General features: G+C 36.2%; 1 protein-coding gene across 1 annotated transcript; it reads left to right on the top strand.

Moving 5' to 3' along the window:
* The first annotated feature begins 8,718 nt into the window (after nucleotides 1–8,718).
* LOC113452443 (vomeronasal type-2 receptor 26-like) lies at nucleotides 8,719–16,137 on the top strand. Its single transcript, XM_087915209.1, has 6 exons — nucleotides 8,719–8,962; nucleotides 10,425–10,716; nucleotides 11,370–12,230; nucleotides 13,803–14,030; nucleotides 14,747–14,873; nucleotides 15,069–16,137. The coding sequence occupies exons 2-6, from the start codon at nucleotides 10,426–10,428 to the stop codon at nucleotides 15,965–15,967; spliced, it is 2,406 nt and encodes an 801-aa protein (XP_087771335.1). The 5' UTR covers nucleotides 8,719–8,962; nucleotide 10,425; the 3' UTR covers nucleotides 15,968–16,137.
* Nucleotides 16,138–24,482: the final 8,345 nt, after the last annotated feature.

The raw sequence follows: 24,482 nt of genomic DNA, 5'->3' as shown, positions 1-24,482 counted from the left end.
CCAGATGAAGCTGAGAAAGCTGAGAAAGAAAGAACTGAGATTCCTTTTCAAGGACATTGCTATGAGATAAGATAGAGGGAAGAGCATGGGAGAGTGTTATTGCAGGTGCTCTTCTGGATTTCTATCAACAGCTGGAGCCTGGTGTTGAAGCTTACGAAAAGAAAAGGTGATAAATCTTTGGAGAAGAGAGTTATAATAAGAGCTTTGGATAACTAAACAAAATGCAGTGTGCACTTTTTATTTTTTCTAAGCTGTGCTATCCCTCCTTACCAGCTTTATTGTATTTTTTTTTTCAAAATCTTTATTCTTGTAATAACTATTTGGATTTTTGGCCTGGTTGGAGCTTGTTTTTGTCTTTTTTTTTTCTTTTGGAAGTCCAATCTCCACGTTTGTTTTTTATTTTAAAGGGAAAGCCTTAAAAGCCTTTTCTCTTTTTTTCCTGGCATTTTTTGTTTTTGTTTTATCTACCCTTTTGGTTCATTTTTATGCACTTTTTTTATATTTGAGACCTTTCAATTGGATTAAGGTGTTGAAGAACCTGAAGAATTTTTCCCCTTCTCTTGTTTTTTTTTTTAAAGTCTTTTTCTTCATTTAACTACTGATTGGATTAAGGTTTACAAGAACTTGAATAAATTTTGTCTCCCCCCCCCCTTTTTAATTACTATTGGGCATTGTTCCTCTCTACCATTTTTATTTTTTACTCTGAATTATAATTGACTACTTCACAATTGGATTAAGGTTTAGAAGAACCTGAAGATTTTGAATTGTTCAAAATGAGTAGGAAACTTACAGCTCCTGGATCCTCAACTTCTACTTCTGCCTCTCCACCAGCTGGAGGACAACGTTCAATATAGAAAATGTTAAAGCAAGAAAAAGAACAAGAAAAGGTGACTCTACAGATGATTATGAAAGGAATCCAAGATATTAAAACAAGATCAGAGACTATTGAAAAGAAAATAGAGAACATCAAACAAAGAACAGGGAAAACTGATGAAAAAGTGGAGAATATTCAACAAATGATGTCAAAGTATGATGAGAGATTCCAAAAAATTGAAGAAAAAGATAAACAAAGAGACAAGAAGATTGGTGATATTGATAACAGATTAACCGTGGTTGAACAAGATAAAAGTGGTATGCTGAGATGGGAGATGGACAGATCAGAATTTTATCTTAGATTTCAAAACATAGAGGAAGAAAAAGGACAAAATCTAGCTGAGATAATGATAGAAATATTGGCCGAAGCTTTGGAAATAACTGAAGAGAAGATGATGGATGGAATAGATGAGGTATATCGAGTTTTTACAAGATATGCAATGAGAAATAACTTACCAAGAGAAGTTCATATTAGATTTACAAAGAAAGCCATTAAAACACAAATATTGCAAGTGGCAAGAGAGAAAACATTGAAATACAAAGGCAAGGAGATTGTGGTTTTAAAACAAATACCCAGAAGAGTGAGAGAGATGAGAAGGGAATACTGATTCCTGACTAAAATGCTACTTAAAAAAGAGGTGAATTATAGATGGCTGATTCCAGAAGGGTTAATGTTCACATGGCAAGAACAGAGACATAAAATTGACTCAGTTGAGAAAGCGGAATTATTTTATACAGAATTTTTTGGAAGGAAAGAGGAAGAGGCAGAAAGAGAGATCTCATTAATTGAATTCCAAGAGGACTGTCAAATGGAGACTGAAAAAGAAGAAGGCGCAGTAGGTGGAAAGGTGGGAGCCAAAGAACAATGTGAACCAAGATCTACGAGAGCTACTAAACCCAACTATAAAATATAACCATGGAAGAGAAAAAATTGATTACAATTAATATAAATGGACTTAACTCAGGCGCCAAAAGAAGGAAAACTTTTCATAAATTAGAGAAATTAAAATTTGATATAATTTGTCTACAAGAAGTACATATTAAAAAACAATATGAACAATTGTTGGTACAGCCAAAATTAGGGAAAATATTTACTTCCTTGACCCAATGTAAGAAAAGAGGAGTGGTTTTATATATTAAAGAGACCACCCCAGCAAAATTGATCTATACTGATGAAGATGGAAGAATACTAATGGTGGAAATAATGGACAATAATATGAAAACACTCCTGATTGCAATCTATGCTCCCAATGACAAAGAAGAAGAATTTTACAAAAAATCGCATATGAAAATAATTGAACTGGACTATGCCAATATAGTTATGATGGGAAATTTTAATGGAATTGTAGACAATAAATTGGACTATACAGCAACAACAACAAAGCAAAACAGAAAGACCCTCCCAAAATCCTTTTTTAAAATGGTTGATGAATTAAATTTAAAAGATACATGGAGAGAAAGAAATGCTAAAACTAAACAATATACCTTCTATTCAAATAGACATTTATCATGGTCCAGAATAGACATGATATGGATGTCAACAAATTAATATCTAATATTCAAGAAATAAATATTGAAACAAGTACTTGGGCAGAGCACAATCCAATGACAATTAAATGGAAAGGACAAAAAAGAAGATTGAGATGGATGCTAAATAATACTATTCTAAAGGAAAAAGACTTCACACAGTAGATGGAGAATTGGCCTTTTTCTTTAGAAAAAATAAAAAAGAAGATACTCAATTCAGGATGTATGGGATACAATGAAGGCATATGCTAGAGGCTTGATAATAGATTATACAAGGAAAAGGAATACTAGGAAAAGGCAAGCCTCTAAGGCTCTAGAGGATGAGTATAAAAGACTTGAAAAAGAGCTACAGAAAATGTCACAGAAAAAGGACATTAAGCTAAACAATTGTTACTAATAGGGAGAATTTCAACAATCAAGATGAATATCCTACCCAGAATTTTATATTTGTTCCAAACAATTCCAATTAGGCTTGGAAAAGACTATTTTGAAGATTTAAATAAAATTGTGTTGAAATATATATGGCAAGGTAAGAAAGCGAGAATAAAGTTAAAGCTTTTGCAAGATGCTAGAATTAGAGGAGGATTTGCTTTGCCTAATTGGGAGTTGTACTACCAAGCTACAAACCTGATGTGGGTCAAGGAATGGATAACATTAAGAAATACTAGATTGTTGACACTGGAAGGACATGATTTGTTGTTAGGTGGCATGCTTTTTTATGGTAGAATAGAACTAAAATACAGGGCTATTTTAGAAGACATCATATACGGGAGTCTTTGTGGTTAAATTGGGAGAAGATTAAAAGACAATGTTATTTGAAAATTCCAGTCTGGTTATTGACTATTGAAGCATTTTCTTATCCTATAATATATAAAAAGGAACAAACAGCTAGATATGGGGAAATATTGAATGAAAAGGCTGAACTTAAATCGATGCAAAAACTAGAGGAACAAGGTATAAAGATGAATTGGTTTTCATATGCGCAAATACATTCAAGGTATGATAAAGATTTTAAAACAGAAGGTTTCTATGATAAATTGACTGACTTAGATAAGATTTTGACAGATACTGATGAAAAGGTGATTTAAAAACTATATGGATATTTATTAGAAATTAAACTAGAAGAACAAGTTAAAGAAACTATGATTGCTTGGGGGAAGAACTTTGGATATGGGATTGATTTAGAGAAATGGCAAAAATTGTGGTCTCAAAATTATAAAATGACAATGTCTACAGCTTATAAAGAAAATTTGTATAGGATGTTTTACAGGTGGCATTTCCCCCTGACAAGAATAGCAAGAATGTTCAAGAACAAATCTGAAAAATGTTGGAAATGTCATTGGACACCTGGTTCATATTACCATATGTGGTGGACTTGTGCGGACGCTAAAAAATGCTGGACTAAAATCCACGGATAGTTGGAAAAAAATGACAAAAAAACATATAGACTTGAAACCAGAGATATTTTTATTGGGAATTTTACCTGAAACATATAGCAAAGATTTGAAATACCTGATTGTAAATGTATTAACAGCGGCTAGGATTGTATTTGCTAAAAACTGGAAAAATGAGAAAATACCATCACAGGAAGAAATCAGTAAGAAAATATTGGAATGTGCTGAAATGAGTAGATTGACATATGAAATTAGAGAACAAGAGGATAAACAATTTTATAAAATTTGGGACCTTTTCTATCAATGGTTAGATAATAAAATACAGTAATGAAATATCTAGATTTTTAGAAAATAATAAATATATAAAGATGTATTTCTTTTTTATTATATCTACAAAATGTTTTTAGGATAGATTTGGGAGGATAATATTAATTGTTATAAAATAAACTAAGTAAATTGTGGTTATCTTGTAAAATATGAATGAATAAAATTATAGTCAAATGATTGATCAATAATGATATTAGGGTATCAAATTTTTGATTGATAATATGAGCTTTTATGTAATGTAACTGTAATTGAAGACTACAAAATGGATGCACAAAATGATTTGTAAACCAACCGGCACACTGTTTGTGTACCTATGGAAGAAAGTTTGATGTTTTTATGTTTTCTTTATTTATGTTTGTTTTTAAAAACCAATAAAAATTACAAAAGAAAAAAGAAAAAGAACTCTGGTTTGTTTACAAAGGAACCAAAGCAATATTTTTGAAATTTCTTCAAAATCTTGAACTTTGTCTATTTCTATGAGTTTTGGAAAGTAAGGCTGTAAGAAAAAAATATGCTCCAATTTAACATTTATAGTTTTCACCTATCAAATGTATTCATTTTCCTTTAAAAATGAATCATACCATTTCTGTGTTTGCAATATTCAGTGTTCTTGATGTTTTGATTGTTGATGTGCTAAAGATCTAGCAAAAATAGAGCATATATTTTGAAGCAGTGATGTAATTAACATAAAATATTTCAATTGTAGAATAAGTCAGGACTGTATAAATTTATGCTATAATGCTGAATCTGCATCTCCAACAGCAAAAAAAATTGGATCCAATCCTTTGTTACAAGTCTACAAAAATAAAATAAATACTTTAAAACAAGCAAACCCTGCCCAAACCTATTATCCAGGATTAGGAACACTTAACTAAATTAGGAACACTTAAATAAACACAGAAGATCAATAATTTAGCAGCTAAAATTATTAGCAGGAAAAATAGTAAAGTTCTCAGTCCTCCAGACATGCTTACAATTGGTCTTTGAATGTAATAATCAATACTGTATCCCCATAACCGTGCAATTAAAATTGGGTGCTTTGCAACTGGCACATATTTATGATACTTGCAGTATTATTTATTTATTTATTTACTTACTTACTTACTTACTTACTTACTTATTTTGTCAAGCGATTATTAGATAACAAGTAAAAGTATAAACATGGTTATGAATACATGAAATGGATACAAATAAGAAAAAAAGAAACAATAGGACAGGGACGGTAGGCACATTGGTGCACTTATGCACGTGCTCTATAGACCTCTTAGGAAAGAGGTAAGGTCAGTAATAGACAGTCTACGGTTAAAGTTTTTGGGGTTTTGGGAAGAAACCACAGAGTCAGGTAGAGTACTCCAGACATTGACTATTCTGTTGCTGAAGTTGTATTTCCTGCAATCAAGTTTGGTATGGCTTACCTTGAGTTTGTATCTATTGTGTGCTCTTTTATTGTTTTGGTTGAAGCTGAATTATTCATTGACATGTAGGACATTGCAATATATAATTTTATTTACTATGCATAGATCAAACCGAAGGTTCTAGTTCTAGGTTCTCTAAGTGTAAAATTTCAAGTCTGGTGGCATAGGTATTCTGCTACGAGTAGAGGAGTAGAGGACTCTTCTCGTAAAATATTTCTGGACTTTCCCAATTGTATTAATGTCAGATACATAATGCGGTTTCCAGACTGATGAGCTGTATTCAAGTATTGATCTAGCAAATGTTTTATATGCTCTAGTTAGTAGAGTGATATTACTGGAGAAAAAGCTACGCAGGATTAGATTAACAAATCTTAATGCCTTTTTGGCTATGTAGTTACAGTGGGCTCTAGCACTTAAATAATTTGAGATGAGTACTCCAAGGTCCTTGACAGAGTTTGGATCATCAACAAGATCTTGACTATTTAGCTTGTATTTTATTTTCTGATTTTTTTTGCCAATATGTAAGACAGAGCATTTATTTGTTGAGATTTTAAGTTGCCATTTTTTTTGACCATTCTGACACTTAGTCGAGGTCTTTTTGAAGGGTAGCAGTATTGTTAGTGGTGTTGAATAGCTTTACATCATCAGTGAAAAGTATCTCAGTCTCATGTGACTGCCATTTGCATCCTTTCCATTGGGCTTCTGACAAGCCAAATCAATGGGGAAAACCATATTCTCTTAACATGTATGTGATTCATTTAACAACTCTGGTTAAAAAAAAAAGGTCATTATAGTGAGTGTGATGGCTATATAACTTAACAGCTGAAGTGATTGTTGTCATAAGTTGAGTAGTACTATGTTTCTTGGCACATAATCCATTAATTATCCTGCTCATTGTAACTGTCCATCACATCAAAGTTTATGGTATTCTTCTCCTGCCTCATTTATATGTATATAAGAAGGCTAAAGACGCCTGTAAATGCCAAAACTGATAGATCTGCTTTGCCAAATTATATTAAATTTCAGCAAACACATGCCAGTTTGAAGTGTATGCAATGCACATACACATAAACATACAAACCATTCCAAGCTTGTGGACAAGTTAGCAGTAAGATGCAGATTACATACTAGGAAGGGGCAGCTGAGAGTCATCCAAGATGCTTAAAAGTTTTCCCTGAAGGAAATTTGCAAAGGGTGGCACCACAAAAGCAATACTAAAGGGAAAATAGCACTAGCACTTAGACTTATATACCACTTTACAGTGCTTTACAGCCCTCTCTAAGCGGTTGACAGAATCAGCATACCACAACAATCTGGGTCCTCATATTATCCACCTCAGAAGGATGCCTGGTGAGATTCAAACTGCCAAATTGTAGATAGCCGGCAGTCAGCAGAAGTAGACTGCATTCTAACCACCACAGCTCTTTAAAAATGAACAATTAAATGCCTGCATTTGCAGAATTGAAAATGTATGCTGCAAAAGGAAGCCTCCGGTTTACTAAGCAAAGTGGGGAAGGAAAACTATTTAGAAAAGTTCCCAAGCTCAGAATGATATGCGTGGGCATGTGTTTGGGCATGCATAACACACCAAAGGAAAGGTCTTTCTCCTGAAGCCCAAACATGATTGGCAGCTTGCCAACTCAGATACAGATAATAGTCCCCAAGCCCCAAAGAGTTTCACTCCAATAAAACTAGAAAATGAAATCCACCAAACTTTTGTAGAAAGTCCCCCAGCCAGATTAAAATATTCTTTATTTTTGATATTAAAAAGAGGTAAAATAGAATATTTCCTCTAAAGGAGAAATGGGAAAAAAATCTTAATGAAGGTAGAAAGCAGCCCTAGTTCTTCCTGCCATAGGAAAACTGCCTGAAGCAGACACTTGAAAAGGCTGATCTTCAGGATTAGAGATTTTGTATCCATTCACAAAGACTGGGCCAATGTATTCAAAAGCAAAGGGACTCCAAATAAGCAACACAATAGGCAAGCCAAAGCTGACAAGATTAGCTCAGACAAGCATTTAGGATTTGCACTCCCCCTTTTGCCTATAGAGACAGCCATGACACATACATGACCCCATAGGAATCTGGATACATCACTTAAAATATAGAACGACATATTCTTACAATGGAACAGACATCTCAATCACAAAGCTCCAAAGAATGTACAAAAACCCACCTCACTCAAACCCTTTTTGTCAGCCACTGCAGAAACATCCAGCTGTCACTAGTTTCTGGCTACCAAGTAACCAGGGGTGGGATTCAATTTTTTTAACAACCGGTTTTGTGGGCATGGCTTAGTTGGTGGGTGTGGCTTGGTGGTCATGTGATTGGGTGGACATGGCTTGGTGGTCATGTTATTGGCTGGGCATGGCCAACTCAATATCACTCACATCAAGGCACACATCTCCTTGCCTGGCCTCTCATGAGTGTGTGGATGCTGCAATAGTCGTAAGTGTGAAAAATAGTCATAAGTCACTTTTTTCAGTGCCATTGTAACTTTGAATGGTCACTCTACACAAGCAAAGTACCAGCAAAGGAGGGGACAAAAACTCCAGAGACAGGAAGTCTAGTCTGCCAAGAATGTAATAAGGGTTAACAGAGAGGCAGTTTCTGTAACCAACACCAGAATGTTTCCTTCCTGCCTTCCTTACAGGATTAGACCAGTAATTTCTTGTAACAACCAGTTCCCCAAACTGCTTAGAATGTTAACAACTGGTTCTAGAGAATAGGTAGAAAACCCACCCCTGCAAATAACCATCGTTTCTGCAGCTTGCCTACATTTTATTTCCAGCATTTTTCTTTGGGCTTTTTATTAGCAAACAGCCCAAAGACATTTATTTGCTATTTATTTATAGCAAATAATTTTCTTTTGGTTTTGTTTTTTTTTTTTGCTAATCCAGGGAAAATAGGTGGAGATGGGTTTTGATGAAAGATATTGAATATATTCCTGATATGTCAATAGGACTTGAAATCCTAAACAGGTGGGTTATTTTTCAGGCAATTATCTAATTAACCCCAATTATTTTTCTTCCCTCTTCTTGTCTCAAGGGAGTTTCAACAACCATCAGCAAAACTAAAAACAAACAGAATTAACTTGTCATTATTTGCTCTATAATATAAAGAAACAGAATATATACATGTATATATGTTGGTGTTCTTAATATTCTTGGTTGGTGCTGTAAACCAAGCAAGTGACCATTCAAGTTAGGCTGTGCTACTCAGCCAATAATCTATTACAGGATAAAATTGGGCAAATGAAAGACTGCAAAGAAGGAATTGCATCATGCAAATTAATGAAGATTTCTGTATTGGTCTTAATGCTGTTGTTTAGAGCAATTTCAGAGACTCCTAATATGAATTGCATTGTTGGTGATCCTGTTCCAATTCTTCATAAATATTATCAACCAGGAGATGTCATTGTTGCCGGTATTTTGTCTCAGATCTATCTATTTTCAAACACAATACGCTTTCACGAAAAGCCTTCTATCGACATTTTCTATGATACTGAGTAAGATGCTCATGTATCTAAAACTAATTATTCATAAATGAGTTTGATGTTTGGTGCTGCATCTGTACTGTATATCCCATTGTCCACGAGGACTGCAATTGTTTAAGGATGTCTTGGATGTCAAGGTCCATTAATAATGCATTGGGAATAAACAGTTCTACTTAATCTCATTAATATGCATGAGTTCATAGTTCTGACTTCATGATTTTGGCACGTCAAATTCTCAGTTAATTCTATGGAAGAGGTTTAATGTTTTACAAGTATCTATTTTTTCTGCAATTTACTACTTAAGTTGTTGGTAAATTACTTTGGAGGATGTTTTTGGAATCCCATATAATTAAACACTGTTTTCTATTATATTCCAAGGTAGCTGCCTGAGAATGAGATGTCAATCCAATATTTATTTTTAATTAAATTTCAGCAAAGATAGTCATAAATTTATTTCCTAGCTTTTTGGATTAAGAACTTTCCAACAGCATTTTTTTAACTGTTTTATTTCAAGATTTCCCTATTCCTTAAAAAAGAAATAGAGTAATTCAGCTGCACAGCTAAATAAATTTGTTGTGAGTAATGAAATACCGGTATATTTGTGAAGATAACCATTTTCCCAGTTGAAGTTATTTTGTCATTCATATACAGACATAAAAGTTCTGATTTTCAGTGTTTCTTAAAATGAATAGCTACAGTTGAAGTGATTGTCAATAATTTCCCTGAAATCCAATTAGTCACAGTAATATAGTGCTTAGTTATTTCAGTCTTGCAAAAACCTGATTTAGATACAATCTTGAGAATTATGAAACTAAATTTTAATCAATGAACTAAATTAAAGGATATCTCTTAATGGTAGATTCATTTTTTTTACTACCGCAACTGTGGGCCTGGCTTGGTGGGCCTGGCATGGGAAGGATACTGTAAAATCTCCAGTCGGAGATATGTATTTGCCGGTTTTCTGAACTACTCAAAATTTCCACTATTACCGGTTCTCCAGAACTGGTCAGAACCTGCTGAATATCACCTCTAGTGTTTCTGAATTTATGATTGATTTTTTTTCTACACCGTGCAGAATGGTGCTTTGGAATGTCAATATAATCACCCCAGAGGACACAAAGACAATAATAAGATTGCTATTGACTTGTGTATAGAATTAGTTGTACCCTTTCATTCTTGGATATTTTCTAATATTAAAAAGTATATTTTAAAGTAGTACCATTACTATGTGATGAAGACTGAAATAGATGTGCATTATTTAACAATGTTCATTAGTAATCATCTGATGGAAACTATGAGTACAATATATTTAAAGCTATGAGTTGAACAAAAGTCATGCAGCTCTTGTGCTGAACCCAATGAGCTCAAATCAATGCCTCGTTTTCATTTCAGCATGGTAACTCAGCTCTACCAACATATTTTGTCTTTGGTATTTACTATAAAAGAGATCAATGAAAATCCCCAGATCTTGCCCAACCTCACTCTGGGCTCCCATATCTATAACAGCAACTTTATTGCAAGCTGGACATATCATGCCTCAATGGAAGTATTTTCAACACAAGGCAAGTTAATCCCTAACTACAAGTGTGAAGCAGAGAACAACCTAGTGTCAGTCGTTGGAGGACCTAATTCTGAAGTCTGTATCCACATGGCAGCTATCCTATCTATTTACAAGATTCCACAAGTAAGACTTTCTTCCCATTGTTTAAATTTATATCCATTATCAGACCTTTAAGTTCAAATTCTATCTTTTTGAGTATGTATGTATATATCTATGTGTATACATAATTGTATGTGTATGAGTATGTGTGTGTGCATGTGTATATATCTTTTTACTATGAACAGTTAATGAAAACCTGTGAAGAACGTAGATTTAGTGAAAAATGAACAAATATGTAAAATAGTATGGAAAAAAAAATGTTTTCCAACATGGAAAAAAAACCCATTACATTATTCATTTTCAGAACATGCAATGCTATACCAATTGAACTCATCCCAGATAATGTCATCATGTTCGTTTTTAATTCAGTTCAGTTGGCTACACATTCTTGGTTTATCTCTCTTTATTTTCTTTTGAGAGTGGGCATCAGAATTTCATTTTTTAATATATACCAGTATGTTCACAGAACAAAACATCAATAAATCTTTATTTTTTCCAAATATTTTTTTAAATATCTGTTGTATGTTCTCTTTTTACATAGCAAGGCATCTGCTTCACAGCACAATCAGTTTACAGAAACTTGATTTCATGATCTTCATATAAGAAAGAAATGGTAAATATATAAAATAGATTTCCTAGCTATTAATTCTCTAACAGTTTTTGTTTATATGCTATAGTTCACTTATGGCTCTGCTTCTGAGATGAACAGGAAAACTCAAGCTGTTTTCTATCACCAGATGTTTCCAGATGTACACAGACCATACAAAGGGATTCTCCAGGTACTGTTGCATTTCCAGTGGACATGGATTGAGGTATTATATGACAATGATAACAATGGAGAGAGATTTGTCCAGGATGCACTCCCTGCGTTTTCTGAGAGAGGAATCTGTTTTGATTATATTGAAAGATTCCCAGTAATTACATCAGTTACTGACATTGATAAGATGGTGACGGAGGGGTTACACTTGTATGAAGTCATAACAGAAAGTATTACTAATGTATCCATTATTTATGGTGAAATTGAGACTATGATATTTGTCAGAATGTGTTCCACATTGTCAAAATATGAGGCTATATCAATAATGGCAAAAGGAAGGGTTTACATTATGACAGCTCAGATGGAATTCACATCATTCCCCTTTCAAAAGAAAGAAGGCATAGACTTGCTTCATGGTGCCCTGTCCCTAGCAGTTCATTCAAAGGAGGTCCTGAGATTCACTGACTTTCTTCAGCTGATAAATGCTGGCTCTGAAGTAGAAGATGGCTTCATTCAGGGCTTTTGGGAAGAGGCCTTTGGATGTTTCTTTCCAGAGTCTACAATAGACAGACAAGAAAGGGTCCCCTGCACTGGTAAGGAGAAACTGGAGAATCTCCCAGCATCTATTTTTGAAATGAGCATGACTTCCCATAGCTACAGCATCTACAATGCAGTCTATGCCATGGCATATGCTTTACATAACATGCTTTCATTTCAATTGAAAAAGACAGAGAGTGTCAGTGAACCAATCCATAGCTTGCTGGCTCAACACCTATGGCAGGTAATGTCTAGGACAAACTGATTTCAATTAGATCAATGTGCCTCATTCTCTACTAAACATGGAAATATTGTTTTGTGTTATATTTCCTTTCTGACAAGGGCCATTTTTTTAAGTAACAAATGGTGTAAAATTTCAAAATTATATATGGGTTAAGTAGGAACTGAAAGCTGTTTAACAAATATGGCCATATCTTCAGAGACAAACTGGTCTATTTCACAGCAGTTGTTGGTGAAATATCAGGAATTTTGTTGTCTAGATCACGTCAGTAATTGCTGAAACCCAATCTGTTATCTAGATTGGTTGTTGGTAACCCGCAATTCTAGAGCTGAATGCAGCTCTTTCATCCCTCTCCTGCAGCTCTGTGTCAGGTGATTCCCCCACTGGCTGGCCTAAACCCCTCACCTTCCCCTCCCAGTCACTCCTTGCCTGGCCTAAGAAGGTAAGGGCAATAGCAAGGGATGGAGACTTGCTCCATATTCCAGAGTGAGAGTAAAGCATACTTGCTTGCCTCATCTCTTGCTCTTGTTGCAGCACCAACAAGGGTGAGACCCAGCAAGAGAAGAGGTGCCAGATAATCAGAATCAGAGGGAGGGAGGGAGAGAGAAGAGAGAAGTACACATATAGAAAGAGAGAATGAGAGAGAGAAGAGAGAAGTACACGCACAGAGAGAGAATGAGACAGAGGAGAGAAAGGACAGAGAAAGAGAAGAGAGAAGGGCAGAAAGAGAGAGAATGAGAGAAGAAAGACAGAAAAAGATGGAGAAAGAGAAAGATAGAGAGAGAGAAGAGAAGGACAGAGAGAGAGAGAGAAAGAAAAAGAGAAAGAGAGAGAGAGAATGAGGCAGAGAAGAGAGAGTGTTTGTGTGTGTGTGTGTGAGAGAGAGAGAGAGAGAGAGAGAGATTTCCCATAGAAAACACCGGGAGCCACAAACCTGTGTAGGCGTGACTGGGGGGTGTCATGTGACTGGGGGGAGTGAGGTTTTGTGGCTCCCGGTGTGTTTTTTTCTGTGGGAAATGGGTCCAAATGACTCTTGGAGTGTTTAAGGTTGCAGAGACCTGGTCTACACATGCAACTAATTGCTGAAACCCAATATTATTAAATAAATACCAGCCACGAAAGCTAGTATTGGTTCTCAAACTGTCAGGTAAACTCTTCTTTTCACAATGATAAAATGTATCTTCTTAAAAAGGGTGCTTTTATATTTAACTCTTCCATAGTTGTTCTGCGGAGAGTGTACTAGTGATTTTTGTAGATTCCAAAGAACTTTAGTTTTACATTTAGAAATATGTTTCAATCAGCTGTAGAAAGACAGTGAGTGGTGTGGTGGCCTAATGATGAAGATGCTCACCTCCCATTCAGAAAGTCAAGAGTTCAATCCTAGAAAAAACAAATGATGGTCTCCTAGGGGCAAAGAAAAAATATACGATGCAAACTCTTTTTTTTTCTAGAACACCATTCTAATTCCTGTTTTCTGTCTATGTCTATTTGTTACATAAGAAAAAGCCTTAAATGTAGAACAGCAATATTTTTAAATATATCCTGATGAATTGCAATCTCCTCTCCTCTTTTCAGCTCAACCATTTTGTGAGAATAAACTCATTTAACAACAATGTTGGAGAAAGAATTTTCTTCAATCAAAATGGAGAACTGGAAACTGGATTTGATATTATCAACTGGGTAACATTCCCAAACCTTTCCTTCCTTAGAATCAAAGTTGGAGACATACAACCCTTGTCTCTTGCAGAAAAAGCATTTATTATTTCCAAGGAATCCATAAACTGGCCAAAGTGGTTTAATCAGGTAAGTCCTGTAACTCTCTGAGTACTATTCAAGACTTATATAGCTGTAAGATAATAATTTGTTAGAGTAACTATTCTTCAACTAACTCAGAAAGCTGTCTGAAAATACAAAGAAAATGAAAAAAGAACCCAATGTCAAATCATGAGACATAGGAGAAAAAATCCAACAAAACATGACAAGTTCAAATATTGCCTTTTACATAGCGTATCAATATGCAGTAATCATATATTTCAGGACAAGCATGTCATCTCTTCTTACTTAATATGCCAGTGTGTAAATGTTATATTTATTCAATTGCATTCATTTATACCATAGTTTCTATCCAAAATCATAACTTAAATATATTTGGGAGTTATATTCATTCATTTGAGTTATTAGCTCCAATTGATAAATTTCTAATCAATAAGAAAATATCACATAAATACTAATAAATTCAAAATATGATATTTAAATGGCATTTGATTGGTGCAGATGTACATCAAGTCACTTTTAATCTAACTCACTGCCTTGCTATCACTCTCTATGTGAATTTCTGGATGCATATAAACAAAATTGAAAAACAATTTTCCCTTAAAAGATTTTTCTTTATAAGTCGTCATATATGAATATTTTTTTTTCCTGACATTTTCACCTATGAAAACACAAGTCACTATGGTTATTTGTAGATATGCATATTTGCTAGATGGAAAACTTTCTTCTCTTTCTTTTATCTGTAGACAAAACCTCTTTCTGTTTGCAATGACAATTGTCATCCAGGTTACAGAAAGGCCAAAAAGGAAGGGAAACCATTTTGCTGCTATGATTGCCTTCCTTGTCCAGGAGGGAAGATTTCTAATCAGAAGGGTAAGTGATAGTACATGGAGGAGTGGTTGCCCAATTATGGTCAGGGATCATGATTGATGATCTGCTGAGGTTTACCCAGTTTGTAAATCATGCAGTTGTCTATATGGATGAACAGTTAAAACAGATCTGATTATTCCAGTATCATTTTCAAGAAAACTTTATATAGAATAAAAGCCTGTTTCACTTTTCCCACAGATATGGACAACTGCTTTCAGTGTCCACTAGATCATTATCCAAATGAGAAGCAAAATATCTGCCTTCCCAAATATGTAACATTTTTATCCTATGAAGAAATGCTGGGGAATATTTTTACCAGTTTTATTCTTACTTTTTCTATTCTTACTATTTTGATGCTCTGGCTCTTCATTAAAAACAATGACACACCAATTGTGAAGGCCAACAATGAGACCCTGACCTACATTCTTCTCATCTCCCTCCTGCTCTCATTTCTCTGTGCTTTCCTATTTATTGGTCAGCCTCGTCAATGGACGTGTTTTCTTCGGCAAGCTACCTTTGGCATCATCTTTTCTGTGGCAGTTTCTAGCATTTTGGCAAAGACTATCATCGTAATTCTTGCTTTCATGGCTACCAAGCCAGGGTCCAGAATTAGAAAATGGATGGGGAAGAGACTGGGTCTTTCAATTGTTCTTTCTTGCTCTTTTATTCAAACCATTATTTCTACTGTATGGCTATCAATCTCTCCCCCATTCCTAGATGTTGACGTGTATTCCCTGCCAAAGGAAATTGTATTGATATGTAACGAAGGGTCAACTGTCATGTTCTATTTTGTCCTTGGTTTTATGGGTCTCTTGGCAATTATCAGCTTCATTGTGGCTTTCCTGGTCAGGAAGTTACCGGACACATTTAATGAAGCCAAATTTATCACCTTCAGCATGTTGGTGTTTTGCAGTGTCTGGCTGTCCTTTGTTCCAACATACTTGAGCACAAAGGGGAAATATATGGTGGCTGTAGAGATCTTCTCCATTTTGTGCTCCAGTGGAGGGTTACTGTCTTTCATCTTCTTTCCAAAATGTTACATTATTCTGATGAGGCCTGATTTAAATAACAAGGAACAGCTAAAAAGGGGGAAATAACTAAACAATTTGCCATAAGAATAATTTATCTCCTCTATAAAGGAAATGGAATATAATTTCTTAATTAAAAGAAAATAAGTGCCTGGTGTATTTTTATTCAGTTCTTATAATATCTGCTGACCTAAATTCAAATATCTATAAGAAATTAATATAGCTTTTGTCTTCTGTTGAAATGTCTATCGATTATTTATTTGTTTATTTAAACAGCATCACTATGGCAAATTCTACCTGTTCAACATATTTCAATAATAAAACATGAGTGAAAGCAACATTTCTCTTTAGATGTCACTGAAAAGTGTATTCTTTATTTTTTATGTAATGTTAAGAAATCTAAAAATTGTTTTAAAAGGAAGCCAAACAATGTGCTTGGAATTTCTCCAAAATTTGATCAAAACACTGACATTCTTGAACTTTGTCAAATTTTGTGAGTAAGCAAGTTGAAAAGTAAAGATGTAAGAAAAAAATGCTTCAAATTAATATTTATAGTTTTTGCCTATTAACCACATATTTTAGGAATGAATAATGCTATTTCTGTGTTTAAAATATTTATGTTCTTGATCTTTTGATTGTTCAGTGTGCTAAGGTTTTAGAAAAAATAGATCGAATTAGCATAAAATAGAATGAAGATTCACTTTTCTTGACTAAGTATTTATCAATGCTAAAACATATACCTCTAAACATTACTCCCAGTACAATCTCATACTGCCAATTCTCCCAGATGTCTGCCCATGTGCCAATCTCCTTATCAAAGGTAGCTTCCTGTCTCTCCAATTGTCAATTTGTCTGTTTTATTTTCTCTGATATTTCTTCATTATCAGCTGGTGTTTCAGTCCTATTTTTTGTTCCATTCTATTTTGCTCCAATTTATTTGTTGATGTGGCCAATTCATCTGTTCTTTCTGCTCCTTTTGCTTGCCATTTATCTGGTCTTCCTCTTCATCAAGCTTTTGCTTCATTTGCTAATTTTTCTGATCCATATTTTCCCTGTTCATATTTAATTTGCTGGGTTAAGTAGTCCATTTCATCTAATTTTCCTATTGCTTCCACCAGTTCATGGGCAGTTTGTTTACCTTGGCGTAGTTTTTAAAGAAATGAAGAATCATCTCACACAGCAACTATCTCTGTTCACTATTCTCTTCACACCTGCACTTTCTTAGGTGTTTTGGTTATCCCCAGGTTCATGGCAGCTGTGTTGACTGCTGCTGTTCCTCATCTTCAGATGAGGGGGATTTTCCAAGTCTCCCTAACCTGCAAGGTACCCCACTTTTCTTCAGCACCTTTACAGGGTGTCTATGGCTCCTTTTGGAGCCCTCTGACAGGGACTCATGGTCCTCACTCCGATGGAGCTCATGGTCCTCACTTCCGATGCCACTAGAAGTACAACCAGAAGTCCCTTAATTCCCCAAAATAAAAGATAGAAGTGGAGAAGAAACTAAACTTTTATATTCTTCATTTGGTCTTACTTGTACATCAGTTAAGTCTTTCCAATACCCAGTACTTCATGGTATACTAGCTACAGTGCATCTTATTCACTGCAATTCCAATATTCTTCCAATGTCCTTTATTCTTCTTCAACTGACTAGTGTACTTGCAACATTCCATGGCCACCTATTTTCCTAAGTAAGTAAAGTCTACCAATATTGCTGCATGGATGAAGGACATCATTCATTGTCAGAATAACAGAATAACAGAGTTTTAAGGGACCTTGGAGGTCTTCTAGTCCAACACACTGATCTAGCAGGAGACCCTCTTGTTATTGATGCATATATGCAGATTGATCCCAATAGATTTGTTTTAAATCTATTTGTCTTTCTAGATGGTAGGCCGGGTCATGAAATTGTTATGCCACTAATATCAGTGAGATCTGTTAAATTCAGTCCTGTTGATTTCAGTTGACAAATCTCTTTTAAGGTCTACCTAAACACAGTCAATTCTGCTTCAATCCCTGACTTTAGAAAACAAACAGCAGACTATTAAGCTGCTCTGCAGTGCTGAAGCACTTAGTGGAGCTTCTATAACAAGAGGCAGTCTCCATCCAAAGACCTATACCTTCTACACAAAAATGAAAATAGGTACCTTTAATGATGTTTGGTAGCTTCCTAGAGTCATTTGGTTGGTGTGACATTTGTGTGGTGGAAGAGCAGGTGACTTTTGATAGGAGGAGCATGAACATCAGTGGCATCAACACAGATGAAGTCTTCTGGTCCATAACCTTTCCATGCCACCAAATATTGAAATCGGCCTCACAACTGGCATGAATCACAGATGCTATGCACTTCGTACTCTTCCTCTCGCAGAGGGGCTACTGGGACCAGCTGTGATAGAGCTGATCTATGCAGACTGTCGGCCAAGGCAGGGACTAACAGGGAACAATGAAAAACAGGATGGATAAGGATGGTCTCTGGCAGGGAGAGATGATAAGCCACAGGATTGATCACCGCCTCAAAGTAACGGTGATTGAGCTTTTTTGATGGTTGCATTGTTGGTAAGTATCAAGTAGAGAGCCAAACCCAATCGCCTACCACTAAAGACGGAACATTGCGACAATGTTGTTCTGCAAACTATTTATAGTCCTCCTTGGCTCTCTCTAGTTGAATGCGGACCATGTGGTGCACAGCTTTTAACTCCTGCAAGAATGTATCCACTGCCGGAACTGGGGAATCAGACGAGGCTAAAGGGAAAAGTTGTGGATGAAACCCATAGTAAGCAAAGAAAGGGGACACATGGGTGGATGCATGTTGGTCATTGTTATAAGCAAATTCTGCCACCAGCAGCACTTCTACCCAATTGTCTTGTTGAATATTGCTGAAACAGCGGAGTTACAGCTCCAAAATAGCATTTACTCTCTCTATCCCCCCATCAGTTTTGGGGTGATGAGCAGATGACAGACATGCCTGAACCTGCAGTTTCGTGAGTAGGTTCTGCCAGAAGCATGCCAGAAATTGTATTCCCTGATCTGATACCATGTGGTCTGGTAACCCATGCAACCAGAAAACATGGGAGATAAACAATTGAGCCGTCATCTTGGCCGATGAAAGACCCACACATGGAATAAAGTGGCCCATTTTAGTCAACATATCCACCACCACCCAAATGGTTGTGGCACCATTTGATGGTGGTAACTCAATGATGAAATCCGATGAAACTTCCCCTCATAGTCATTCTGGTGTGGACAAGGGCTGCAAGAGACCAAGGGGCACATTCATGGCTTGGCAACAGATCCCACAGGATGCCACATATCCAGACACATCATGTTTAAGTCTCGGCCAACAAAATATCCTAGAGATGAAGTGCAATGTTTTGAACACCCCAAAATGTCCCGTTGCCAGACTATCATGACATTGACATAGCATAAGGCCACAAAGAGGACCTCCGGGCTTGTAAATGTGATCACGGGAGGTCCCCAATATACACCCAAGGAGTCTCTTGTCTCCCATTCTCATCCAATTCTCGATGTTGAGCTGCCACAAATGGGTCCTGCTGCTGCACCTCCTGAATCCTCATTTGGAGGTCCACAGGTTTCTCAGTGGCCACTAACTGCTCCAATGGAATCACCATCCAGGGCAAGATTTTTTCCTCCCTTCAGGTATACTCGGGCTTCCAAGATAGGGCATCGGCACGTTGATTCCCTCCACTCAGAATATAGGTCATTTGGAAATCAAATCGAGCAAAGAATAAGGACCATCTCACTTGACGCTGGTTCAATGTCCGAGCTGTACGTAGGTGTTCCAAATTGCGATGATCTGTCCAAACCTCGATTTGGTGACAAACCCCCTCCATGTGGTGCTGCCATGTCTCAAAAGTGACCTTAACTGCCCATAGCTGCTTGTCCCAAATCATATAGGTGTGCTCTGGAGCTGACAACTTCCAGGAATAATAAGCGCATGGGAACAAGGTGCCTGCGGGAGCATAGGCCTGGAGGAGCACTGCACCAACAGCCACATCGGAAGCATCTGTTTCCACCACAAATGGCTGGCTTGGATCGGGGTGTTTGAGGATACGCTCAGAAGAAAAGGCGACTTTTAACACCTCAAAATCTGCCTGCTCCTCATCACCCCAATGGAACTTCTCCCCCTTCTTGAGCAGATTAGAAAGGGGAATAGTCAAGGCAGCAAAGCGGGGAATAAATGTGCGGTAGTAGTTCTCAAACCCCTCTTTTTTTTGAAAGCTTTATTTGAGTTTTCACAAAAACAAAATACAAGTAAAACATCTTTTTTTAAAAAATAGCATGGTCCCAGGCTATCAGTTCTTCATACAGACACCAAACTCAATTTCATGCTCATTTTTATATTCTATTCCATATCTTATTACCATTTTATATTTTCTACATAATTTTCCCCTCTTTTAATTTTCTCAACTTTATTGTAATTATCTCATCTCAATCAAATCATTATATTTATACTTTTGTCTGTCCTGTTTCAATTTCATATTATCTTTTCTTATTAAACAATTTTTTCCCTGTAGTTACCAATTGGAGTATGACACCTTTATATCTTTTAATTTTATCCATTCAAACTCTTATTTAAGCTTCAATGTATACCTTTAAGATTATAGCAATCAATATAATACATAGCTTCCAATCGAATTCTTCTTGGTACATTCTTAAAATACACACTATATTCTTAATAAGAAAAAATTATATATATATATATATGTAAATAAAGCACACATTCCATTCCAATTCAATTCTATCATTAATATTCATTAAAATCTTAACATCTTTAACATTTGTTTTCAGTTAAATATCATACTTCCTTGGGAACACTTATAAACTTTCCATAGTTAATTCTTTTTTTTCCATATTTCTCACTTATATTTTTATAAATCATTACTAATAATTAAAAATGTTCCCATTTAATTCTCTCAATCATTTTAATTCATTTATTTATTACCAAACATTCAACTACATTACAGTAAATATTTTATCCATCATTTTAATCATATTTTCTAAAATTATTTCTGTTTATAATATAACAATGCTATCTTATGTACCTTTGCAGAATCCCTTTTGCAATTAAATTTTCACCCATTATCTCTAAACAAGCTTATGGTTACAATCTTATATCTTTTCCTTGTTTCTCCATTTCTTGTTTCTGTCTTTTACAGCTTCTTTTCATTGCCTTCTTCCCCCTCTTCTTCTCCCTCCCCTTTTTACCCCCTCGTCTCTCTACTTCTCACTCTCTCATCTGTAATCCCCTCTTCTGTTGCTTTCTAATATTATACTTATCTTTCAAATTCTTCTTCTTCTTTTTGGTTGTTTTTTCTAGTCTTAAACCTTTCATGCTCTTTCCCCCCTTTTCTCCCCCCCCCCGCTTAAAGTTATTTGATTATTAAAGATGGCTTCTTCTTTGTCCCAATCTTCTTGTTCTGCAAGCATTTTTTGTTGTTTCTGATAGTTCCAGATCTCCATTTCTAAGATTTGAAATACGAAGCCAAAAGAACCGCTCCCTTCTTGTGCATCTTCTTTCCATTTTTAAATTCCATTTTCAGTTCTTCTAAGAGTGATACCATTTTAAAGACTTTTAAACAACCACCCGGTTAATTTTAGTCATCCAAATGCAAAAACCCCAAATCAGCAAGTAATCCAAATAATCCAAGGCTGTTTCTTTCTGCTTCTTTTTTCCACTTTCTCTTCCTGGGGTTCTATTATTTTATTTTTATTTATTTATTTATTTATTTGATTTGATTTGTCAATTGTTTACAAGATAATAAGTATAAGTGTATACATAGTTATGAGTACATGAAATGGGTACATATAAGAAAAGTAAAATAAAAATAAAAGAAACAATAGGACAGGGACGGTAGGCATGTTGGTGCACTTATGCACGCCCCCTAGAGACCTCTTAGGAAAGGGGTGAGGTCAATAGTAAACAGTCTAAGGTTAAAGTTTTTGGGGTTTGGGGAAGAAACTACAGAGTTGGGTAGAGTATTCCAGACATTGATCACTCTGTTGCTGAAGTCGTATTTCCTGCAATCAAGCTTGGTGCGGTTAACCTTGAGTTGGTATCTGTTGTGTGCTCTTGTGTTGTTATGGTTGAAGCTGAAGTATTCATTGACAGGTAGGACATTGCAATGTATGATTTTATATACCATGCTTAAATCAGACCGAAGATGGTGTAATTCAAGGTTTTCTAGTTCTAGAATTTCAAGTCTGGTGGCATAAGGTATTCTACAATGAGTAGAGGAGTAAAGAACTCTTCTTGTGAAATATTTCTGGACTTTCTCAATTGTGCTAATATCAGATACGTAATGTGGATTCCAGACTGATGAGCTGTATTCGAGTATTGGTCTAGCAAATGTTTTGTATGCTCTAGTTAGTAGTGTGATATTACCAGAGAAAAAGCTACGTAAGATTAGGTTAACAACTCTTAATGCCTTTTTGGCTATGTAGTTGCAGTGGGCTCTAGCACTTAGATCATTAGAGGTGAGTATTCCAAGGTCCTTTACAGAGCTTGGATCATCAACAAGATCTTGACTATTCAGCTTGTATTTTATTTTCCGATTTTTTTTGCCAATATGTAAGACAGAGCATTTATTTGTTGAGATTTGAAGTTGCCATTTGTTTGACCATTCTGATACACAGTCAAGATCTGTGATGCAGTTGTCCAGAGATACCATAGGATTTTATTTTTAGTAGTAGTTTGTCGTGTACCACTGAATCAAAGGCTTTACAGAAGTCTATGTAGATTGCATCTTACCAAGGTTCAATTAAGATGTATCTTTGAGGAATCTTGTTAAAATTTCACTGTAAATTCCTTTTAGTTACAGTTCCATTCCTTAGTTCCAGGCAGTCTCCTCCATTTTTCCAGATCCTGCCCTTTTATTCTTTTTTTTCTCCTTCCCTGCTTTTAAAAACTTTTAAATATCCAGAAATCTTTGACTTTTATTTTCAGCTTAGATGCCTAATAATGTCAAAGTGGATTTTTTTCAATTTCTTGGTTAAGTCTCTTAGCTTTCAGTATAAGGAAGGGAAGAAAAAAAAAACCTAATCCTTTCCCTTCTCTCTCTCCTTCGCAGCTTCAAAATCTTCTTAGGGAACAATGTTATTGTTTTTTAAGTTTCAATTCCAGGGTACCTTGTTTGTTGCTTTTGCTGTTTGACCCGGTCAACCAAAACTTTCTCTTCTTATCTTTCTCCTGCACATTCTTTTCTGATCGAGTTCTTCTTTGTGGTGGCCATTTCTGACCACCGCTACAACCACCTTCAGGAAAGGGAATAATGGCCAGCTGGGATGGAGAGATGTGGCTCTCCTCAACCCTGCAGGCAGTCTCCCCCTTCTTCACCACCTCTACAGTGTGGCTTAGCCCTGAAACCAGCCAGCTTGGGGTGCTCCAGCAGCGAGCATGGATTGAAGCCTTGCAGAGATGAGGTTTCGGTCTGTCGCCAAAGAAGCTCAAAATGGAAGCCCATCAGTCATTGCACATCTTTAACCCACTGTGGAGGTTCCCATGCCTGCAACAATTGTGTCTTTTCTGGATCCATTTCCACCCCGGCAGGTCAAAATGATGTCCCAAGAAGTCAATCATGGTTTGTGCAAACTGACACTTCTCACATTTAGCAAACAAGTGGTTATCACTTGTGCAAACATTGCAACACCAGCCGCACATATTGACAGTGTTCATGCAGGGAGTCTGAGTAAATTAAAATGTCATCTAAATAAATGACCATGAATTGATCCAACAAATCATGGAAAACATTGTGCATGAAATGCATGAACACAGCTGGGGCATTGGTTAATCCAAAAGGCATCACAATATAGTCAAAATGTCCATACCTCATCCAGAAAGCTGTTTTCCACTCGTCCCCTGCACGAATGCAAACCAGATTGTAGGCCCCATGCAAATCCAACTTCGTAAAGATCTTAGCTTGATGAAGCTGCTCAATCAGTTCAGGGATGAGAGGAAGTGGGTACCGATTCCTCACTGTGATTGCATTCAACTTGCGGTAATCACAACACAAACGTTACTCCCCCAATTTCTTTTTTACAAAAAGCACTGGTGCAGCCAATGGGGAGGTAGAAGACCAGATAAACCCTTTCTGGAGGTTTCTGTCAATAAAATCCTGCAACGCAGCCAACTCCGATTCCGACAGGGAATATATCTGACTCACCAGGAATTTTGCATCGGGCAGCAAGTCAATTGGACAGTCATATGCCTAATGCGGAGGCAACTCTTCTGCCTCCTTCTCCCCAAACACATCAGCAAAGTCCACCAGCTCTGCAGGTAGATCCAGGTCCACGGGCGTAGCTACAGGAGCGCAAGCAATGGTTGGCACACTTCCTATCAAGGAACTGCACAGCTCCAGACAACCAGACAATCTGTGGATCATGGGCCTATAACCACTCCAAACCCAGCACCACCAGAAAATGAGGCACTGCGGTAACATAGAACATGGTTTCCTTCACATGCTATCCAATACACATGCAAAGGGGTTTGGTTACAGAAACCACAGGTCCTGAACGAAGGGGCTGACCATCAATCATCTCTACCATTACTGGCAAGGAAACCTGTTGCTGA

Source organism: Pseudonaja textilis, chromosome Z (assembly GCF_049901715.1).
Source record: "Pseudonaja textilis isolate UNSWEBS1 chromosome Z, rPseTex1.2, whole genome shotgun sequence".
Taxonomy (NCBI): Eukaryota; Metazoa; Chordata; class Lepidosauria; order Squamata; family Elapidae; genus Pseudonaja; species Pseudonaja textilis.
This window is presented reverse-complemented; position numbering and strand designations above follow the sequence as displayed.